The sequence below is a fragment of the Astyanax mexicanus genome, chromosome 14, assembly GCF_023375975.1.
Source record: "Astyanax mexicanus isolate ESR-SI-001 chromosome 14, AstMex3_surface, whole genome shotgun sequence".
NCBI classification, from domain to species: domain Eukaryota; kingdom Metazoa; phylum Chordata; class Actinopteri; order Characiformes; family Acestrorhamphidae; genus Astyanax; species Astyanax mexicanus.
This window is the reverse complement of record NC_064421.1, coordinates 44,722,448-44,745,244: the sequence shown is the minus strand read 5'-3', so window position 1 is coordinate 44,745,244 and position 22,797 is coordinate 44,722,448. Positions and strand designations below refer to the sequence as shown.

At 36.1% G+C, this 22,797-nt stretch overlaps 1 protein-coding gene across 1 annotated transcript in view; it reads right to left on the bottom strand.

Moving 5' to 3' along the window:
* Window positions 1–22,797, bottom strand: part of fancm (FA complementation group M) — a 42,075-nt gene that overhangs the window by 4,051 nt on the left and 15,227 nt on the right. The window contains exons 6-21 of the mRNA XM_049463789.1: window positions 18,130–18,261; window positions 16,763–16,895; window positions 16,044–16,136; window positions 15,854–15,946; window positions 15,560–15,756; window positions 14,303–14,509; window positions 12,486–12,723; window positions 12,098–12,252; window positions 10,956–11,114; window positions 8,168–8,345; window positions 5,396–6,766; window positions 3,950–4,035; window positions 2,890–2,961; window positions 2,627–2,786; window positions 1,558–1,664; window positions 42–542 (exon numbers count right to left, since the gene is read on the bottom strand). Coding sequence (XP_049319746.1) covers window positions 42–542; window positions 1,558–1,664; window positions 2,627–2,786; window positions 2,890–2,961; window positions 3,950–4,035; window positions 5,396–6,766; window positions 8,168–8,345; window positions 10,956–11,114; window positions 12,098–12,252; window positions 12,486–12,723; window positions 14,303–14,509; window positions 15,560–15,756; window positions 15,854–15,946; window positions 16,044–16,136; window positions 16,763–16,895; window positions 18,130–18,261 — 3,882 coding nt within the window. The remainder of the gene's footprint in view (window positions 1–41; window positions 543–1,557; window positions 1,665–2,626; window positions 2,787–2,889; window positions 2,962–3,949; window positions 4,036–5,395; window positions 6,767–8,167; window positions 8,346–10,955; window positions 11,115–12,097; window positions 12,253–12,485; window positions 12,724–14,302; window positions 14,510–15,559; window positions 15,757–15,853; window positions 15,947–16,043; window positions 16,137–16,762; window positions 16,896–18,129; window positions 18,262–22,797) is intronic.

Here is a 22,797-nt window from a genome sequence, read left to right as displayed (position 1 = left end):
CTGATATTTTTAACATAGCAGGAGCTACACTACAACCTTACCTGATTTTTAGCTAAAGATGTAGAGAGAGGTTCCCGAAAGTCCAGTTTTTCAGACAGCAGTGCTTTATTCCTGAACTTCTGTTGAGTCCTCTCATCTTTGTGTTGCGTGGTCTGCTTTGTGCATCCCTCTACACCTGGAGATGTTTTAGACTCCTGTTTAGCTGTTTTTTCTGAAACAGGGGCCTCTAAAGTGCACAGCCTCTTCATCTTTGTAGTTGTACTCTCCTCTTCATCGTCACTAGAATCCACCACTCTGACAATTCTAGAGCGCTTGGTTTTCTGGGGCTTCTCAGTGTTGTGGTTTTTAACTTCAGTCCTCGTCTGTCGGAGCTGAACTCTGCGCCTCGTGGCGTACATTCTCCTCCCATCGACGTAGGAGTCTTCTTGTCCGATCAATACTACATCTTCCTCTTCCTCCTCATCAGAATTACCAACTTCTTCCACTTCACTGCCACTGACCACAAAGCTGTCCTCTGCGTACGTCTCGTCCTGCTCAGGGATCTGTGCACAAAACAGAGAAAGCAGAGATTTTTTGCTTCACATGAAAATTTTGCCTCTGTCTAGTGACCCATCCTTCATTACCAGCCTTATTGATGTTTGCATGAACTCTAACTTTCAACTATCTAGCTGCTGCTATTATTGTTATTATCATTACTGTATTTTTCACACTATTTGTAAAATTGTAAAAGTTGTAAAAGAAGAAGATCAAAGGAAAATATCTCTTTTTCCCGAACATTATGGAGGGCACTGTATGATTTGAACATTTTATTGAAATAATGAAGCACTTTAGGTTTATTAGCATAAGCCTTAATATCAAAAACTTTATTTCTTGTATTTATACATAAAAAAAAACAATTTAAAAATACGATACAATTCTTACTCTTACTAAGACAATACATTTATCATGAGCAGCATCAGACAGTTTGCTTTTATTACTTATAGGTGGCTGTATTTTTCCCCCCTACACCTCAACTTCTTCCTTCTGGTTCTAAAATGTTGAGGCTATTATACTCTATTAATTTTATATCTTCAGGTGGCCTATAGTTTTTTTTATATAATTTTATTTTTAAACTTTTCCCATTTTCTCCCTAATTATGCACAGCCAATTACCCAACCCATTCTTTGTGACTCCCCCTATCATCAGTAATGCCTCAACACACCAGGAGGGTGAAGACTAACACATGCTTCCTCCGATACATGTGAAGTCAGCCACCTCTTCTTTTCGAGATGCTGCTGGTGTAGAATTGACGAGTAGGACAGCGCAGTGACTCGGTTTTGATACATCAGCTCACAGATGGCCTGTGCTGCAAACATCCCCCTTTAGTGATGTGGGGACAGAGCGCCATCTACCCACCCGGAGGGAGCAGGGCCAATTTTGCTCCCTCTGAGTGCCGGAAGCTTCATGGCAAAGCTGCATGAGCGGGGGTTTGAACCTTTGACAGGTGGCCTATAGTTAGTTGTTGTTTATTAAGTTGAAATGACATACAGTACATTTCCAATTATTCAGTTTACTTACCTGTGAGAAGATGTCCATATTATGTAGAGGCTTATGTACCATTCTATATTTGTTTGTGACTGCAGGGCTCCTCACAGACTTCAGATAAAATCCCTGCATCTCAGAATCTGAAAATAAGAACAATATTACAAGTTTTTGTATTACGCATAATGTATAATTTCTGGTCAATGTCCCATCCAAAACAACTGCCAAATTCATTTATATATTTTATGTTATTAGCTAAACAGTGTAAATCAAAATGGATTAAATGTGACTTTTAACTAGTTTTATAGGCTGCCAGGCTCAATTATAAGTGGCATTAAAACTGGGTACATTACATACTTTGATAAAACCTGACTTAGAGCTTTACATTATTCCAAAAAATAAAGTGGCTGTTACTACCAACAGACAGGAGAGCTGTCTAGGAATCTTTATGTGATCCACTGTTCATATCGATACTGGAATTATACTGTATTATAATATAATCAAATCTACTAGTGTTGCTACTATAAAACTCCACCTTGTTTTCCATTGTTAAGAGGGATGTGCTTTCCCTCTGATGACCAGACACACGCTCTTTGTCTATCAGATGCTCCAGACTAACTTTTTTTTTTTTTTAACAACCATCCCAAATTTCTGGCAGCCATATATATATATATTTTAACATTACTTTTGTATTTATTTGTGTACTTTACTACAGCCAAAACATCATGAGTTGTTTGGACTTTCTTTCTTGACCATATGCCCCTCCTCCTCTTGCAGCTCTACCAGCAAGCTGATTGGCTCTATGCTAAAAGGAGGGACTTTATTTGTAACAGACTCTGTGCTAAGCATTAGGAAAGCTTAGCTCCTTGTCATATTTCAACCAGCAAGCAATTCTCCTAATACATTTTTCAGCACACAGATTGACAGCCCTGAAAGCATCAATTAAGCCATTTTACTGTCGCCAGGACGGTGGAACCATGTTGGCCTGGAGCTCTTGTTGTCTATACTATAAATAAAAATGTATTGTCTTCAGGTATATTTATCAATGTTTGCATTTCAGCAGTCTAAACTGACATTTCAAGGTTCACCAAGAACATTTTCTTACCATTAAGGCCTTGAGACAACTGGGTGGTATCCACTACAAAACCTTGCAAAGACTGGTCTAGCTCTTCTCCATCACATTCATCTGATGAGACAGTGTCCCCATCTTCTGAGAGCTCTGCCTCCTCATCCAGGAACTGCCTCCCTGCTTTGTGCTTTGCCTTCTGGAAGAGAGAAATATAGTCTTTTGTTTCCTGAGCATGTTCATAGGGCCACTGGACACAGGTGGTTTAATAGATCAGACTAGATTAGAATAATTTTTTGTACCTTATTTAGTTGAGGGACACGCTTTCTACATATTTGAATGGGAGACTCCACATCAGAGCAGATGATTTTTGCCTGTAAGAAGATTTAGTTTTTAAATAGTATTACCACAAACAGAGTTCTTCAACAAACAAATATAAACAACACAGTTGTTTTGCAATCATGCAACAATGAACATTATTGAAATGTACTTTGCTGTATCAGCGAACCCAAAGTGGTAAACTAGTTTCTTTGCAGAATGTAGAGATTGTAATGTCAAATATAGGATATCAGTCTCTGTTTTACATTATTACCTTGCTTACATTAAAACTGTATTGTTTACTTGTTCATAATTAAAACTACATATATATAAAAAAAATTAAAAACGCAAAATATAAGAAAAAAGGTAAGAAATAATAGATGTCTCAGAATAAACACAATGCTAATATATTAAAATACATGACAAGAAAAAAAAGCTTAAACTCAGCTTAGCTGTTTGTTTCTACTCCATCTACATGGTAAAACTAGAACCTAAAAAAATAAGGTAAAACCTAATTTACAAAATGATCTTAAAAACAGTGGACCAAAGGACTGCAAAACTAGACAGAACATACGCAGTTATACCTGTTACTAAGCTTTTAAGACATGTTTTGCACCTTTGATTATCCCCGTTACAAAACTAAATCTTTAGCTCAGCAATCCTACAGGACCATAGAAATTCAGATTGTTCTTAGTGGGACCTGTATAATAGACAATCCTTTACAGATATCACTTTCCACAGGTAAGAACTGACTTACAAAACATATAAAATGTCATGTTAACTAAACACAAACACTGATATAATTTAAAACTACTACTACTACTAATCACCACCAAAGACACAGATAACAGTAGTGTAGTATTTCTTTTCTTATTACAGTCTGAAAAGTGTGATGACTTCATACCCTACTTTGCCGATCCAGAGGGACTCTTCCCAAGAATGACATGAAAGGTGCACTCTAATTTTAACTTTCTAATTAGTGAAAACAGAGGAAATCAGTGTAAAAGTCTCTTCAATATGGTACTAGGATTAAGCAGCACTTACCTCTGGAGAGGCCAGAGGATTGATCTTGACCGGTCCTCCTTTTTTCTTTACAATTACTTCCTCCTCACTGTCACTGTTCAGCTGACCTTGATGACAGACAAACAGACAGACAGACAGACAGACAGACAGACAGACAGACAGACAGACAGACTTAACACCAGGTATAGAGTACCAAGATGCAACTTGACCATTATCATTAATGAAAATTGCCGTTTAAATGTCTTATATACACATGAAATAAGTATCCACCCCCTTTTATTGATTTTATTAATATAATCATTTACAGTAAATAACTAATATTATAACAGGATTTTCCGCAGGTTTTCATTAATGGTTTCAATTTTTTTTTTTCGCAGAACCATCAAATATATTTGATAGCCTAATGTATATCTGACTTGCACGACAAAACTACAATTTAAAGATTTATTGGACACCTACCACTTTCAGAATCACTGCAGAGAAACTACAAGGGCACAACACATTTACCTCAGCTATGCAACTTTAGCCATAAATGTACCTTGGTAGTGCTATTCTATCTACGAATATACCCCAGCAGTGCTACTCAGTGCTGTCTACAGAGAAATTTACACAGAGAAAGCAGTTTTTGGTAAACAATTGCAAACAAAAGCTGAAGCTGAGTAAGCTTACTTAGCTAGGTGTTTTCAAAGTGGTAGTATTCCTATGCTAACCTAAGTGAAACAGAATGCTTTATTTCGATGCATTTATGTATACCTCTAAAAGTAGAGCATATAAAATTACTTTATCTGGCTTTCTCTTTTACTTCCTGCATTGTATGTAGCATTAAATTAAATACAATTTTCTTTATATAGTTATTTTTATACAGTGATTTTAACAGATGTTGCCAAAAAGCAGCTTTACAGAGAAACTGATCCAAGTCTCTTATGAGTGACAATGCACTTCGATGATGCCAACAGGGGTAATGTGATGGGGGCAAGGAAAAACTCCCTTACATTAAGAGGAAGAAACCTTAGGAGCAACCAAGACTCAGTCAGAGGACCCCATCCCCCTCTGGTCAACCCGCTCAGTACAAACATTTAACAGAACCAAAGCAACAGTACAGAGAGATAATGAAGAGCTATAGCTAATGTAAAAACAGGTTATGAGTTATGAGTGTAAGTAGGTGATTGGCACATGCTAAAACAATTCCAGCGTTTGAGGAAACATTGCAGTTTTACTTAAATAAATTTGCTTTTGTTCTGTGTATGGTTTTTTTTCTACTTTTTTATTGCCCTTTTTATTTTTTTAATCTAAAGTTCTTTTTTGGCTAAATAATTTCAGGGTTCAAATATTCAATCTATTTCTAATTGAAAGTGAAAAAACAAAACAAAAAACAAAGTCACTTTAGTTCTTGAAGGTAGGACATAATTCTATATGGGGTTATTTTTTCCATACATTGTGTTTTTTTATAAATCTGTTTAAAATTACCTGAACAAGCAGACTGATGAGCAGTCTTCCTAAACTGAAAAGGAGACTGTCGAGATGATCTGTTGCCTGTAAATTGTATTTGAGGACTGAAGGTTTTGTTTGAAATGTCTATGTTTTTTGGTTCTGGAGAGACAAATGCAGAACTCAAAATGGAGGCATTTGTTTTCAGTGCGAAACTATTTCTGTCTGTGGTTATGGGAGACATGTTGGTGTTTTCCATGAGAGATGAGATTGTCTTTCTGTTCTTTGAGAACACTCTGGGAGTTGAAACATGTCCAGCAGTATAGCGGTGCTTGGATGGATTTGGAGTAGGTGAGCTAAATGTCTGCTCTTTTTCAGCTACTGTTCTTGTGTTAATGGCAGGAGTCTGTTCTGCAGGTTCCTCGTCTGAGTCGAAAGAAAATCCAAGGTCGAAATTGACTGAAAAATTGCCCTGAGAACAGGCTAAAGCCTCAGAATCCGGCGGAGATGCTGCTTCCTTTCCAAACTGCAGAGAATTGGATCGGGATGAGGCATCTGATATATGCTCTACACCAGGTGTTGTCTGTTCCTTTGGTTGAATATCCTTTTCAGGGGTCACTGAGGTTTTGTTTGGAGGTTTAGTTTCTGATAATGATACTTGCAGGAAAGCCTCATCATCCCCAAAAAGGTCAACACTCTCATCTAAACTGGTAAACTGCAGATGCATGTTCGACTGCAGTGGTAGTTCATCAGCCTTCTTATCTGCCTCTCTGTCATCCAGACCATCATCAAATAACACATCCCAGCTAGGGCTTTTGGAAGTATTGACTGGGCCTGTGGAAAGCCTGTTGTCAGGCAACCGTTCACAAGGAAGATGAATATCTGGAGTATCAGGTGATTCATGAAGGATGTTTGTGATGTCAGAGTTATCAGAGTCCTCAGCCACTGAGTTCTGATCTCGCTCAAGACTGAAACTGACCTGGAACTGATCAGCTTCTTCCCTTATATGACTGCTAATATTTTTTAACTCATTAAAGAAAGCAGGTTCAAGGTCAAAGTGCTTTTCCGGCGATTTGGAGAGGAAGTTCCTGACATTGGAGAGAATTATGTTCAAGCTTTCTGCATGTTTTTTCACAGGGTGTGGCTTTGGGCAGTCATTCCATTTCGGTAGGTAGAACATTTCCTCAGTACTTCCGAGGTATTCCGAAAATTCCTCCTGCAGATCACAGTGAAGATCAGGGTTTGTTTCAGTCACTGCACACTCTGGATCTGTAGGGTTTCTCTGTAGCGTATCTTCTTGTGGCGACGTGTTGATGTTGGACTCCTTAGTTTCATCATCTGACAAGACATATACAACATCCTCATCAGTCCCAGAGTTGTTACAGATGCTCTGGAAAGCACTGAGACCACCTTTAAAAAGAGAACATCAAAGTCAGAACAAAAAAACATTTTCTACAGATACGAAATAATAATTGTAAGATAATATTCATAATAAGAAATAAATACTTATTTATTATTTATTTCAATATAAGGCACACTTAAAGCCTTTTAATTTTCCCAAAAATAGTCAGTGCGCCTTATAATCCTGTGTGCCTCATGCATACATTTTACCAGTCAGGTATTAAGGAGCAATAAAGCCACTCTGCTAAAGTACAGAGTTATACAGGAGTTTTTCAGTTTAGTTTTTCCAACAGTATTAGGATTAGTCGCTAACCGCGCTAAGCGCTAGCTCTTTCGCCATTCAGAGGCGAGTGTTATCAGCCTGCGGCTAATCCCGGCTAGCACTGCTGAAGCAGCATTAGCATTAGCTGCGCTAAGTGTTTGTTCTTTCCCCGTTTAGAGGTGAGTTTTATCGGACTGTAGTCTACATGTTTACCACGTTAAAACAAGCTACATGGGGCGAACATGGGACGCTAGCAAATATCGGCCTGGTTTACCAGCGCTTTACTCACCCAAAAAAACAGTTTTCAGTAGAGAAATCTGTGTAGATTAACATCCAGCACTTGTTTGATTTTTTTTAAGAATTTAAATTTGTTTAGTTAGCTTAGCTTTACAGGTCTTGCCACCCAGTGGAGAGACCGGCTGATTTAGAAGGAAAATATGGCGGCACCCTGTTCCTTACTAGTGTCACATAGGCCCCTTATAATCTGGTGAAAATGAAAATAGACCAGAAACTAGATGTTTATTGACAGTGTGCCTTATAGTGTGAAAAATACGGTACATTAAAACTGAAATGTTGTTTTTAATTATAACTATTTAAATGAGATGATCATGACTGTAGACCTTTACATTAACAGTATAATCTGCAAAAGAACATCTCAGAAGATTATTTTTGTATTCTGGACAATATCTCACAGCCCTAGATGCAACTGCTTTGTGTTTGTACTGAAATGATTGAATAGTTCAAAGGACATGGCTGCAGAGTCAAAGCAAGTTAAAAAAGCAAATAATATTAGGTTTAAAAAACAAGATTGCACAGCTAAGCAGTGTCCGTATAATGTGCTTTTTACTTCGAGCCCAAACCCTGAATAGCTCCTGTGATTCTAGCAAGGACGATACCAAAACTTCCTGTGAAGCACACATTTACTGTGTTTGTGGATCAGTACAGACACACAAACTGTTCAGACAAATGTCTGATACAGATCACATTAAAAAAGCCTAACGTAAACATTGAATTTGACAAGAAGATCGGATTTGTGCAACTTTCACCTGCTTTCACCATGTGAATGAAGCCTCTGTCTTATTAAAGTCTACAAAAAGAAACAAGAGAGTCTGTTTCACTCTCCACTTCATGTGTTGCAACTCTCATACCTGAATTAGCTGTTGAGATAGGAAGGCCGGTGTCTCGACCAACACAGTTGGCTTTAGATTTACTTTGGCAGGGAGTTTTTCCACTCGTTTGTGCTGGTGCCCTGCCATCCTCCGTGCAATCTGCAACATCCTCCTTAGACTGATATGATACGAGATCTGACTCATATCTGAAGTCAACCTGTTTGACAAGCAAAAGTTAGATTAAGTATTAAAAGAGATTAAAAAGAGAATAAAAGAGGAGAGATTAAACCAGGGTTAAACTATAAGATATTTTAATATACAGCTCTGGAAAAAAATAAGAGAGCACTTTAAAATGATGAGTTTCTTTGATTTTACCAAGTTGAAAACCTCTGGAATATAATCAAGAGGAAGATGGATGATCACAAGCCATCAAACCAAACTGAACTGCTTGAATTTTTGCACCAGGAGTGAAGGCATAAAGTTATCCAAGGGCAGTGTGTAAGACTGGTGGAGGAGAACGTGATGCCAAGATGCATGAAAAATGTGATTAAAAACCAGGGTTATTACACCAAACATTGATTTCTGAACTCTTAAAATGTTCTAATTTTCTGCAAATAAATGCTCTAAATGACAATATTTTTATTTTGGAATTTGGGAGAAATGTTGTCTGTAGTTTATAGAATAAAACAACAATGTTCATTTTACTTAAACATAAACATATAAATAGCAAAATTAGAGAAACTGATTTAGAAACTGAAGTGGTCTATTAATTCTTTTCCAGAGCTGTATTATTATAATTGGTGGTACAAAATAGTTAATTATCACAATAATTTCTGGAACAAAAATCTTTCAAACAAAAACCAGACATCATGACAAGGGCTGGGTATCGAAATTCAAAAAAGAAAATAAAATACCAAAAAGGCACCGACAGAAGCGTACTACTGATTACCCAAAGGTCTAAAAAAAAAAAAAAAAAAAAAAAAAAAAAAAGAATCTCCGTCCCTGTCTGATATTATAATATCTAATGATGACGTATACTGATACGTGTCAAAGCTCTTTAATTACGGTCATGAATTACAGAAAAAAGTTTCACAATATCCAATTGAATAACATGAATATTAATTAAATCATAACAAAAATGACTATTTATAAATAACATTCAAACATAACTGTTCCACGAATACTGGCCCCTTTGTGCTAATATTATAAAAAAAAAAAAATTTCTTAGGAAAACAGGACAACAGCAGCAAAAAGTACAAACTCAATTCTATTCTTGTTTCAGGATTTTACTGCAGCGTTTCCTATATTTATTCATTTTTAATTTATTCTTATTTTTATTGTAGCGTTTTACAGCAAATTAAATCAGCCTTTGTTTTTGGGAATTTAGGCTTAATCATAAAAAAACAATTCTGCTCTCTGCTGCTCCCACAGCATCTCTTCATTGGTCATTCATGCAAAAATAGGCCACTTAGGCCTGGCCTACTTACAGCTTTCTGTGGTTACATAATCGTTCTGAGAAGAGTTATGTAAGCCTGGGAAGAGCAAATCTGCCCTATGCTTCTGTGGCGGGTGGCAAGAAGGGAAAAAAGAATGCTAGATTTTCAGGTTTATGAAGAAATCAAAAGGAATACACCTTGCAGATTCAAATGTCACATAAATATCATACTCTGAACTATGGGACAAAATCTAATACAACAAATTTCATCAGAAATATACCAGTAATATATCAGTCACTGCTGTTTTAAACTCTAGTATTTATGGACAGATTTCATCTCATGGTTTAAAAATAGGCACACACAATAGTGATAGATTTAACAGTTTCAATTTCATTGAAATAACTGAACTACATATTTTTAATACTAATATTTCAATATTTTTAAGAATAATCTTTTTGCTTCACAAACAAAAACATGGCAAAAACTCACTGTGAACAAAGTAACCCTTTGCTTGAAATGATGTTTCAACTGGAGATCTTGGTATTAATTAATCTCTTGGTTAATGTGTATTTAAGCTAATCACTGACATGTAATTCTATATCAAAGTAGCAGAAGGAAAATAATGAAAATAATTTAAAGGTTGCATCAACAGGCTGTGATCTTAGTTTAAGCTATTCTCAAACTCTTACATGGCCTTTAAAATAATAAATAAATAGGAGCAACAGGGCAGAAATTATGTCTATCATGGTGCAATGAACACACAACATTTAAGATGCTGGTATGCTGCTGTTGCGACTATTTTTAAACATTTTAATAATACATTTTTAATAATACTGGCATTATACACACATTATATCTGTTAATAAATCATTGGTTGTTTGGATCAGCAATTTCAGTTAAATATATAATAATATAGCAGATGAACACAGTGATATTTGAGAAGTGAAATGAAGTTTATAGGATTTACAAAAATTGTGCAATAACTGGAACACAGCTTTACTACCCATTTCATGTTCAACATGTGTAATACAGAATTTCATGTCCAATTGAAGTAAATATATTTTTTTATATTTATTTTATACTTTTCTATTCTTTATATATATATATATATATTTTTTTTTATTTTTTTTTTATTTTACCTCTTCATCTTGTGTGCCTTTTTATATTTTTGCTGCTGTAACATTATAATTTTTCTCAGTGTGGGAATAATGAAGGACCATCTAATCTTATATTTTACAACACTAGGATACAACCTCCCAAGATTTATGTATTGCACGTATGACACTATTTAATTAAAGCTATTTGGGTCTAATTTGGTGAGAAGCTTTGGTTCATCATGGCACAGCCTATCTTATTCTCTCTTTTATATAGTTGTCTCTCTTATATCTCACCTCCTCCTCCAGTTTCATCCTATCAGTGAGGTCCATAATGGCAGTGAAATGTAAACAGCGGCTGGAGTGCTCCACTCTGTGGGTGGGAAGAGGCTGATTTTGCCAGTGTCTCCATTCCCATAGCGACAGATGTCTCACTTCACTGTGTACGGATGATTCCTATAAAAACAACACTGCACTTTAGTACACACAGTCAGACACCGAAATAACAAAGAACCTCCACTGTTTTACTGCTTAATTTGTGGAATCTGTCATAAATCTGTCATAAAAGGAATTTCTGACAATACAGAATGTACTTGGAGCCTAACTGACAAGAATATGCATTATTTTGCATGATCATAAAATTATATAATACAATAATACATTGTATTAAAGTTTTTATATACATAAATAAACACAGGACCAGTCATTTTATATATAGTTTTTTTTTATAAATTTCAACAATGTGAAATGATACAAAAAGCATAATTTAATATGATTAACCTAAACCTGTTTATTTGCTTAAGGTCAGAATTGGTCTAATAAATTATTAAATCTAATAAATTTCAGCAGAAATGCAATCTAGTTGCATATGTGTTCCTTCATAGCCTATTAAGTTTTTAACATTAATCAATTACAATGTAATAACGAATACAAAATAAAGAACACATCGTAATGAAAATTGCGTCCAAACATTTGCTTTTAGTGTAACTGTAAATGATGAAATCAAATAAAATCAAATTTCTTTATTTAAATTTATTTATTTTCTACATTGTAGATTAATATTTAAAGACATGAAAACAAGGAAGGGAAAAAAGTGTTTTTCCTTCACAATCCCTTGTTTTAAACCTGATCAACAGAGATGGTGATTTGAGGTGATTTAGGATGCGCTGAAGCTTCACAGCGACAAGAAAAGGCAGCAACTATTAGTTGTGAAAGAAAATACCGGGAGTGTGCAGATCTGTATAAAACATATTCCGGTATGTAAAAAATAATTCTGCATTCTGTTTTTGTAGAGCTTTAGTGTCTTTAATATGTTTAAAAGAAAGAAAACTCACTAAATGAGAAGAGGTGTGTTCGAAACTTAAACCTAAGCACATCTACAAAACTGCAGTACTTGTTTGTCCAGATCATTTTAAACTGATAAATTAATGCAAACGTACATGCAGCTGGGGATCTCCACCGAGAAACAGGAAGGACGACTCTCTGAGCTTGAACTGGGGTTCATCCTCAGGCAGCTTCATGGTGGAAGCCCACTCAGCCTGTTCAGCAGGGCTGAGAAATCCATCATCCTTCACACTGTCCTGCTCAGCACCCACTGTAGGACATATAATATGATGTTAATTTAGTGAGTTGCAATTAGGGGTGGACGATATGGCCCTTAAAAAAAAAAAAAAAAAGCGATAACAATACTTTTGGCGATTAAAACATTAAAAAAAAGAAAATTTCAAGAACACACTACTGCAACAAAATAAAAATTAAAAGTTTATTATCCGGTGTGTTGGTTGAGTGCTGAGTGCTAACTACTGGAACCCTTTGTTGGGCTCTTACCCTGGGCCTGAGGGTTGAGCAGTAATCTCTCCCTGGGGAGTGACTGGTTATCCTTTATGGAGCGCCGGCTAGTGTTTTTGGGTTCGAACTGGCCACAGGTGATGTGCATTTTATGTAGGGTGGGGGTGACTCCAACGGGTACCATCCTGGGGCTGTGGGGAAACATGTGGAGGCTGTGCTTGTTCCCCACGATGCATTTATTCACAGACCTTCGATTACTCTGGCTCTGGTTGTAGGTCTGTAGAGCAGAGGAGATTATAGTAATATAGGGAATTATCAATAAAAAAAAATGTCTACAAAAGAGAACAACAAAATCTGGTCAGAATATAGATAAACATGATACAAAAAAATAAATATACATAAAATGTCAATTTGAAATGATATAATGAGAGTATTTTAATATAATTAACCTAAACCTGTTTATTTGCTTAAGGTCAGAATTGGTCTAATAAATACAGTACCACTTAAAGGTTTGGCCACACTCCTTCTACTTTAATGTTTTTACTTTGTTTTTACTATTTTCTACATTGTAGAAATTAAAATATGAAGGGAAAAAAGGTGTTTAAGAGTTAGTGTTAAAAAAAAAAAGTTTTATACTTTAGATCGTAAAAGTAGCTGCTTTCGCTCTGATGCCCACTCTTGGCATTATTCTCTGTCAGTCAGTCATGAGGTAGAACCTGTAACGGTTCTCTAACTGTTTTAAAAGAGTTCTAGATGTGCTGAGCTCTTTTTAACTGCTTTTCATTTACTTTGAGCTCCAACTCGTCCCAAACAACCTGGGTTGGGTTTTTATGTCAGGTGTTTGTGAAGTCCTAGCACATCAACATCATAGCAGCCACCACAGACAACATAGCAACACCTTAGCAACCACCTAGCAACCACCCACAAATTGGCACTGCATTCTCACTCTCTGTTTCAGCAGGAACTGCAATCTAGTTGCATATGTGTTCCTTCATAGCTTTTCCGTTTTTAATATTAATCAATTACAATGTAGTAAAGAATACCAAAAAGAACACATAGTAATGAGAATGCGTCCAAACATTTGCTGGTAGTGTAACTGTAAATGATGAAATCAATCTTAAATTAACTGAAGGCTTAATATGTTACTTGTTTTTTAGTGGTTTCAGACTTTTGACTCACTCACTAACTAACCTGATCTGCTATAAAGTCTAGTAATCTTAAATGATACAGGAAGGACAAAACATTTTAAATGTAAATTGAACTTAGTTTAGCTTTGAAAATTGATGCCACCAATGTACAATTTACAAATATTTTAATAACATAGAAGCAGTGCTGGAACAGACTGAATAGAATTTTTTTACACAACACTGGAAATCAAGAAAATTGACAAGATAAAGACACTTACAGGTAGTTTCCCCACAAGGGGATTACGCCTAGTTGTTGATTATTTTTTCATATTAATTAAAATTCTACATTCAGAATCCTGGTGTAGTCCAAGGCATGGTTTAATCATTGTCTGGGGAAAACTCTCTCTAACAAAAATCATAGATAGATCATTATATAACTCTACATTAAAGATGACGGGAAGATTTCTGACGCACTAAAATTCACAACAGAATCAGAAGACCAATTTCGGAGACTCCACATCTGTGTGATTGGTGACCCACATGACAACACAGCTTCAGTTTCAGCTGTGAAGAGAAGAACTGGAGCTGCAGCCAGGAGACTAACTTCTAAGCTTTTACTTCTATTGCCTTGCCAGGTGGTTATTCAATCAGTTATGGCATTTTAGAACCTTTAAAAAGTTAAAAAGGAGACTTATATCGAGAGAACAGAAGAATAAAGGCACTGCTTACCCTCTCCTCTCTCCCTTCAGCCAGTATGATCACTATACGCCCCTGCCTGTGGCGCCCAGTACGCCCCATTCGCTGAACCAGACGGATAGGACTCTTCTGAGCATCAAAGCAGATGATGAGGTCCACTTCTCCAATATCAAGACCCTCTTCACCCACACAGGTGGACACCAGTGTGTTAAAGCAGCCTTCTCTGAACCTCCGCATCACCTAAGATGAAGATTAAGGGTACTTACTTTAAGTCATGACATAGCAGTACAATGTAACCTTCACATCTAACCCACATTTTACAGTAAATACACACTAAGGGTGGGCGATATGGCCCTAAAATAATATCACGATATTTCATGGTATTTTCGCGATAACGATACTATTGGTGATATGACAAAACACTAAATAAAAAAAATATTTCAAGAATACACAATACTCTGCAAGTAAATATTAATTTAAAAAATATATATTATTACATAGAATATAATACTGCACACCCCTAACTGAGATATTAAAAAAATACAATAATTTTATCAGATTTGTAACAGAAGTCAATGATCCAGAATGTCATGATACTAATAATACTGCACTCCAAATATCTCCATATATCCAGGATTAAAGTAAAATAAATGACACTGGACAGATATAATCTGTCTCTAGTAGATATATAATACGAAATGAGATGGGTGACATATCACGATATTTTAGGGTATAATATCGTTCACGATATTAAAAAAAAAAATGATGATATTATCGTGTACGGTACGATATGTGATATGTGATGTAAATGATTAGAATAGCTCTATTTGAGTACTGTTCTAATCCATATTATAGCAAGAATTACTCAACTAAGTAAAGAAAAATACATTGACAAAATATGAAGGTCAGTCAATCTAATCTAAATACTTTCAAAAAGACCATCAACAATGTTTTGATGAAACTGGCGCTCATCAGGACTGCCCCAGGAAAGGAAGAGCAAGAGTTTCCTCAGTTGCACAGGATAAGTTCATCAGAGTTACCAGCCTCAGAAACCACAAGTTAACAGCTTTAAATGCTTCACTGAGTATTTTGGTTTGTTTAACATTTTTAAGTTACTACATGATTCCCTATAGTCTGGATGACATCAGTATTAATTTACAATGTTGGAGATAAAAAAAAAAGTGCATGTGCATGTGTGTAATACCCCCCACCCGCACCCCCGAATATACAGTGTACATAATGCATATTACTACAGATGGCACACAGGATTATAGTGACTAGTGTTTTTACCTCAAGCTGTTCCTTCTGGGTGAACCCTTTAACCCCCTTCTGTGCGGACGCCTGCCCCATAAAGGTCATGACCCTGATCAGGGGCTGGTGGCGGTTAAGCATCTCTGCAATTTCCTGAACACTCTCACGAAAAGAAGAGAAGATCATCACTCTTGTGCTCACTACTGCTGAGGTGTCTCCAGAGCGCTGACCACTGCCTAGGACAAACAAATTGTGTTCAATTTTAACTTGGAAATTTTCTATTTCTCCACAAAAAAAAAAAATTATCGTAAGTAATGGTAATATATAGTATACCTGAGTTCTTAGACCACTCTTGGAAGTGTTGTAAAACCACCTCATCTAGTTTATGAAGTTTGGGATGACTGTAAAAATATTGCTCTGCAGGACCTAAAAAAATACATAGTACCAAACCAATCAATCTGTGCTGATAAATAAAAGTGTTAAAACATGACCACAAATAGCTCATTTTATTAGATGGTACTACCTTTTGCACATGTAAGAAACAGAGCCTCCATGTCTTTATAAAGGGTCATAAAGATAGTGCTGCTCTGCAGTTCCTTTCTGGCTCGCGATGACTCTAAAAAAAATTAACATTAATAAACATTAGTCAACATTTAACTTTTTTTTTTTTAGAAATAAAAATAGAAACAACATAAGCAATAACCTGCTGATTATTAGATAAGTCACTGCAAGTAAAGTAAATAATGTGGGGTTGATGCTGCAGTTGGTCTGCAGGTTTAAGTTCAGCAACAGTATGTGCTGAAAGAATGAGGTCAGCTGACTACCTGAATATACTAAATAGACCAGGTTATTCCATCAATGGATTTTTTTCTACCTTGATGGCACGGGCGTATTTCAAGATGACAATGTCAGGATTCATGGGGCTGGAATTGTGAAAGAGTGATTCAGGAAGCATGAGATCATCATTTTCACACATGTATTGTTCACCGCAGAGTCCAGCCCTTAACCTCATTGAAAATCTTTGGGATATTAAAAGCACATTTCTACCCTTGCCATCTAAGAGTTGAATGCAGAACTGTAGCCACACAATTCTGTGGCAACTTGCAAAATATAGGTCATTTGATTTCAGAATAAGCTACATTTTATTTGCATGTTTGGGCTGAAAATGAGCTGATCCTGATACATACATTCATATACTGATACATACGAAGTAAACTGTCTAAATTAAAATGTACATTTTACCTTTAGAGCCCTGCATGATGTTCTGTAAGAAGAGAAAGAGAGATCGAAGGCCCATCTGCTGTAGAAGTTCATACCCGTGGTACAGGCTAATACACAGAGCAAAATCACCCTCAAAAACTCCTCGTTGTGCTACCTGTCAAAGAAAGAAAGAAAGAAAGAAAGAAAGAAAGAAAGAAAGAAAGAAAGAAAGAAAGAAAGAAAGAAAGAAAGAAAGAAAGAAAGAAAGAAAGAAAGAAAGAAAGAAAGAAAGAAAGAAAGAAAGAAAGAAAGAAAGAAAGAAAGAAAGAAAGAAAGAAAGAAAGAAAGAAAGAAAGAAAGAAAGAAAGAAAGAAAGAAAGAAAGAAAGAAAGAAAGAAAGAAAGAAAGAAAGAAAGAAAGAAAGAAAGAAAGAAAGAAAGAAAGAAAGAAAGAAAGAAAGAAAGAAAGAAAGAAAGAAAGAAAGAAAGAAAATTTCAATACAGCTTTAGGTTTCACCTTAATAGCTATAATTGAGGCTGGAGAAGAATTCAATATCAGTGCATCGCAAAAAAAAAAAAAAAATTCCAACAATGGTGTATTTTACGCACTATAAGGTGCACCGGATTGTAATGCGCACTATCAATTAACCTATCTATTTTCATACATAAGGCGTACTGGATTTTAAGGCGCATTTTAAGAGACAGTATAAGGAACTTCTAACTCAGCAGGTGTCGCCGCTGAGTGGTGGTGGTGGGGGTTAGCTGACTAAGTTAAGTAAAGCTAAGCTAAACAAACAAAACTGTAATAAAAAAATAAAAAAAAAACACTTTTTTTTAAGCCAAACTGAAAACAAAAATTTTGGGTGAATAAAGCACCTCAGTTTATTAACAGTAGGCTTGGATTTCGAATTTCTCCAGCACTAAAGCTGTAGCATTAGCATTAGCAGCTAACCGCTAGCGGTTAGTGTTTATATATATAAAAAAAAAAAGCCACCACCCAGCAGTGCTAGCCAGGGTTAGCAGCAGGCTATAGTTCGATAATACTAGAAAGAGCTAGTGCTGTTAGCGGCCAATGCTAAAGCTGCTCCAGCAGTGCTAGCCGGTGTAAGAGGCAGGCTACAGGCTGATAATACTCACCTCTGAACAGGGAAATTGGCTTTACTGCTCCTTACAACCTGACAGGCAGAATTTATGCATAAGGTGCACCGGAATAAAAAGCGCACTGACTATTTTTGGGGAAAATTATGAATTAAGAATTTTAAGTGTGCTTTACAGTGCGAAAAATACATACATTTGAATATTTTGACTTTTCTGTAAAATACAGATTTTACAAAACAAAGTTTTATTTTTAAGCTTAGAACATTTAGTAGTAAATATGAACACTACGGCTATCCAGTGATTATCCGGTACCATAACGTGAGGTGGAGGGTTGCGCCTGAACTGTTCCCGGGCGAGAATTAGCTGGTACTTGGTGAGGGTGCGAAGGTCATGGTGATTAAGCACCCTCATCTGGGTCAGACGAAATGTGAACTTCTCCAGGACCTTTACAGGAAAAAAAAAAAAGAAGAAAAAAAAGTCAACACAAAACAAAACACATGAAGCAGAAACAGACTAATAACTACGTAATTACTGCTTCAAACACAGCCAACAAAATAATTTTGTAAAGTAACATATATAAATCACATTTTTTTTTGCATGAGCAACACTATAACTATAACTAGCAAATATAAGCTTGTTGGGAGCATCAGCTATTTTAGAATGCTGGGGCGAATAAAGGTGGGCTATTCTACAAAACTTCTTACTTGTAATCTTATTTCACTACAGCCCAAATCACTTTCAGACCAGATTTCTCATTTAAAGTGTTACCCAACAATTTCTCATAGTCTTTATTTCCAAATCCAAAAATAGACTGTACCAAGGGATGTGCCTTTTTCCAAGTCACATAACTCATTTGCAAGTCATGACAGACAGACAAACAGACAAAGACAAATATATAGACAGACAGAGAGAGATAGACAGTGAGAGACAGACAGTCATGGAGACAGAACCCATGTGCTATACAGTATATCACTTAAAATAATTTCAGCTTTGTTTTTTTTAGGGGCAGTAAATATGCTATCAAGAAATTATGGGTCAGCTGAATCAAAACAGGCTTTTTTTTTTACAAATGATTATATAAGCAGATTAAACATTCCCCTCCCCATTACTTTGCCCACAGCCATGGACTCATTTGCATAACTCAGGAGGAGGGTTTATTTTAGTCTAGAGTGACTCACCAACCCAAACCAAGTGTCAGACTGAAGAAAAGTCTAGTCAGTATGTGACAACTCAATCAGCATAGTAACAGCAGCAACAGGAATCTGTGACTAAAATGCAGCCGAAAAAAAAAACACCCCAAGAAATGCAGACAGACGTCAAAGACATGCAAGGCAAGACATATTATATGATATCCAGATATTAAGTTGAACTAAAATGCAGGAAAAAATGAAAAAGGAGTTATTAATCTTAACACAATGGAACATTAGGAGAAATGAGTGACAGCTTCTGTTGTCAGGTTGATGCAGAATTGTCAATTACATATGCAGGTCCCCAGTATACTAAACATGCCGCCACAATGTTTGTATCTTTCAGTTGTCTCAAATAGAAATTACAAATACTACATCCAGTAATGTTTTATCTAATATAGATAAATGTTGAATCCCACCCTCCAAAAACTGCACTGACTCTAACAAATAGACAAGAACAGGGAGTCAAACTTTGCAGCTGAACCAATCACAATCTCTGTTTCAGCTGGAGGTGAGACAAAATCAGAGGCGAGACCTTTTTGGGGAGAAGCAGGACGACAGGAAGTCAAAACAAATCTTTACATGCACATTAAAATCTAATAATGAAATGTAAATTCAAAAGATGTGCCCCATGTTACTGGAATGCCTGTATCTGTCCTAAATGGTCTAAAGGGCTGCCACTATGATCAGGAGATTGCTGGTTCGCTGGTCTTGCTTTCAGGTGCCGGAGTCCTGAGAGAGCACAATTGGCCATGGCGCTCTCTCCTCATCACTACTAGGAAGATGTCAATCAGCACAATTGGAACGATTCACTTTGCTTTCCTCAGAGTGCGCTGTGATGCTACTCGGTAATGCTGCTTTACATGTGTTGGAGGAGATGTGATAGTCTACGCCCTCTTTGTGTTGTGGCATTACTAGTGATGGGGTTGGGGGGAAATACAGCTGAGTTGCAGTTTAATGGGTGGGACATACGGCCTAACTGGTGAGAAAAATTACTGTGGATCATGCAACAAGGCTGTAAAAAAAAATCAAGCCCTTTTCCAGATAAGGGAACCAGGAGTGCAGTTTTGTAAACAAACATAAAATTGTTTTGGCAACTGGTGCCATTATCATCATTCAACTTTCTCTTCACCGTGTTTATATATCTGACTTAGAGAGCATTAAATTCTCCTACTGTTTAATAATAATGAACATGCAGTAGTACATGTCAAACCATAACACAGCTGTGCATGAGCGAATGCATTACCTGTAAAACTGAAATATTAATTTGATTCTTGTTTCAGACAGAAAACAAAAAAGTCTTCAAAATAGTCTTCACCCTCCTGGTGTTGGGGCATCACTAGTGATAACAAGAGCTCTAATGAGTGGGTTGGGTAATTGCCTTGGCAAATTGGGATTTTAAAAAATTAAGAATTATATATAATATAATAATAATAATAATAGTACAGCATCAACCTACATTTATAAAAACTATATATATAAAGTAAAGGTGAAAAATGTCAGATTAATAAATGGTTTTGGTAATGTCTCTAACGTGTTCTTGGGTGTTAATATGAGATACTGTGAGGCACTGCAACACACAGCCTTTTGCTGGTGCATGCGTGTAACAGAAGGAATAGTCCACCAGGCCACATGGAGAGAAGGATTACATAACAGTACAGTGGCAGGCAGCTCTAAGTCCACTCTTATCCAGCCACCTACATCCTTCCAGTCTCTGCCTGTATTCATTCTGTTCTGCATCACTTTTTTTTGTTTTAAAGCAAAATAAAACACTAAAATAAAACAAATAAATGCAGGCTAGTTACCTGTCTTTTAAGGTCTTATTTCATCATTTTTTAATTTATTTTAAAATGTCTTCTTGTTCTCTCTAGTATGAATGAATGCCATGTAAAAAAAAAAAAAACGGTACCCGCTTTGACCGGTGTTCTGTTGAGTTGAGCTGCCTTCTCAAAACGTGCTTCCCTAGTGTTTATTTAAGGTTTGGTAAAACGCAGACTCAACCGGAGATCCAATTTAAACCTACAGTTACTTAAACAAGATAGCTAATGCTAAATAGCTCTGTAAACAGAAGCTGTAAACATAGTAAACATAGCTGTTAGCACCTAATGCTGTAGCCCGGGGTTAGTGCTGCCTGTAGGCGGTCCTGAGCGGAGGTGGGCGAGGCCATGAACTCGCTGGTTGACATATACACCCTAAGGTCTCTCTCATCAACTCGTATTTCTGAGGATTTTCTTTTACTAGCTACTGCAGACAGTGGAGGCTGAGAAACAGTTTTATATGCAGCAGGCATATACAACTCAAAGAGACCTATAGTATTTCACAGAGAACAAGATAAAATGTATTTAAGCCGATTAAGACCTTTAATAAAAGCATTTAGAATGCTCATGTTTTAATCATGTCTAATTTGAGCCCAAATTAAACTTCTCTCTCCTGTCCCGGGGTGAGGCACAACATAGTCTAGCAACAACTGATTGCTTTTTATAGACATGGCTTTTAGCAATAACACACTTTCATGAGTTAAACAGCGTCATACTGGAGGAATATTTTCGGGGGCATGCACTAAACACGTGGGCAGAACAAAAGGGCTTGTGTACTGTAAGCCCACTGAAAAATGGCTTACAGCAGAAACTCATAAATAAAATAGAATGCAGCCAACGCAGACAAAATTATTCATTTGAATTACACTGGAATCTAGATCAAGTGACCGTAACATAATTCTTTAACCTAAATAATAATAAAATTATTATAAACAAACAAACAAGATAAATAAATAACCTATCAAACAAATTTAAGCTTTCCAAAAATTATCAAAATATGTCAAAATATGAAAATTCTAAGTTTAAATCAACGTTTCTGTAGAGAACCAACTTTACTGCCTGACCAAAAAAAAGTGGGCATATGTTTTTAACTAAGCAAATGATGTGGGGTTGATGCTGCAGTTGGTCTGCAGGTTTAGGTTCAGCAACAGTATGTGCTGAAAGAATGAAGTCAGCTGACTACCTAAATATACTAAATATAGACCAGGTTATTCCAATGAATTTTTTCTTCCTTGATGGCATGGCCTTATTCCAAGATGACAATGCCAGAGGGAGCATGAGATCATAATTTTTACATATGGATTGTTCACCACAGAGTCCAGACCTTAACCTCATTGAGAATCTTTGGGATGTGCTGGAGAAGAGCTGCTTTGTGCAGCAGTCAGACTCTACCATCATCAGTGCAAGATCTTTGTGAAAAATTATTGCAACACTGGATTCAGCAGGTTATAAATATATTCAAATATATCTGATGATAATCATGCTGCCCTGTAACAGCTTAAAAGTGAAAATGCACAAATTAATCGTTCCCTCAAATTAAAGAAATCGTGAGCTTGAACTAATGAAATTGTGAGCACAAATTACAGAAATTGTCCGCGTAAATTAAAGAAATCTTAAGCATGGACAATAAAACCAAAAATCAACTAAAACTATATAAAAAAAGATTTTAGCAGGCCTAAAATGAATCAGATAAAATTGTTGACAAACAATATTTAATAATAAAATGTATGTCAGATCCTGAGGGCTCCATTGTGTAGGGCTAAATTACTGAATTAACTCTTTTATTTGTTAGCTCCAAGTAGATTTTCTCTGTCGATAAATGGAAACACAAATATTTGAAGACCAAATCTTCATGGCTTTTCCAAAACTTTTTGGGTATTTTTATTTTTGCAAAACGTATCCATGCCTGGAAATTGCTATTTTTTTATTGTATTTTATGCCTTTTTCAGGTTTTTCATGATTGTACGATCGCTGTA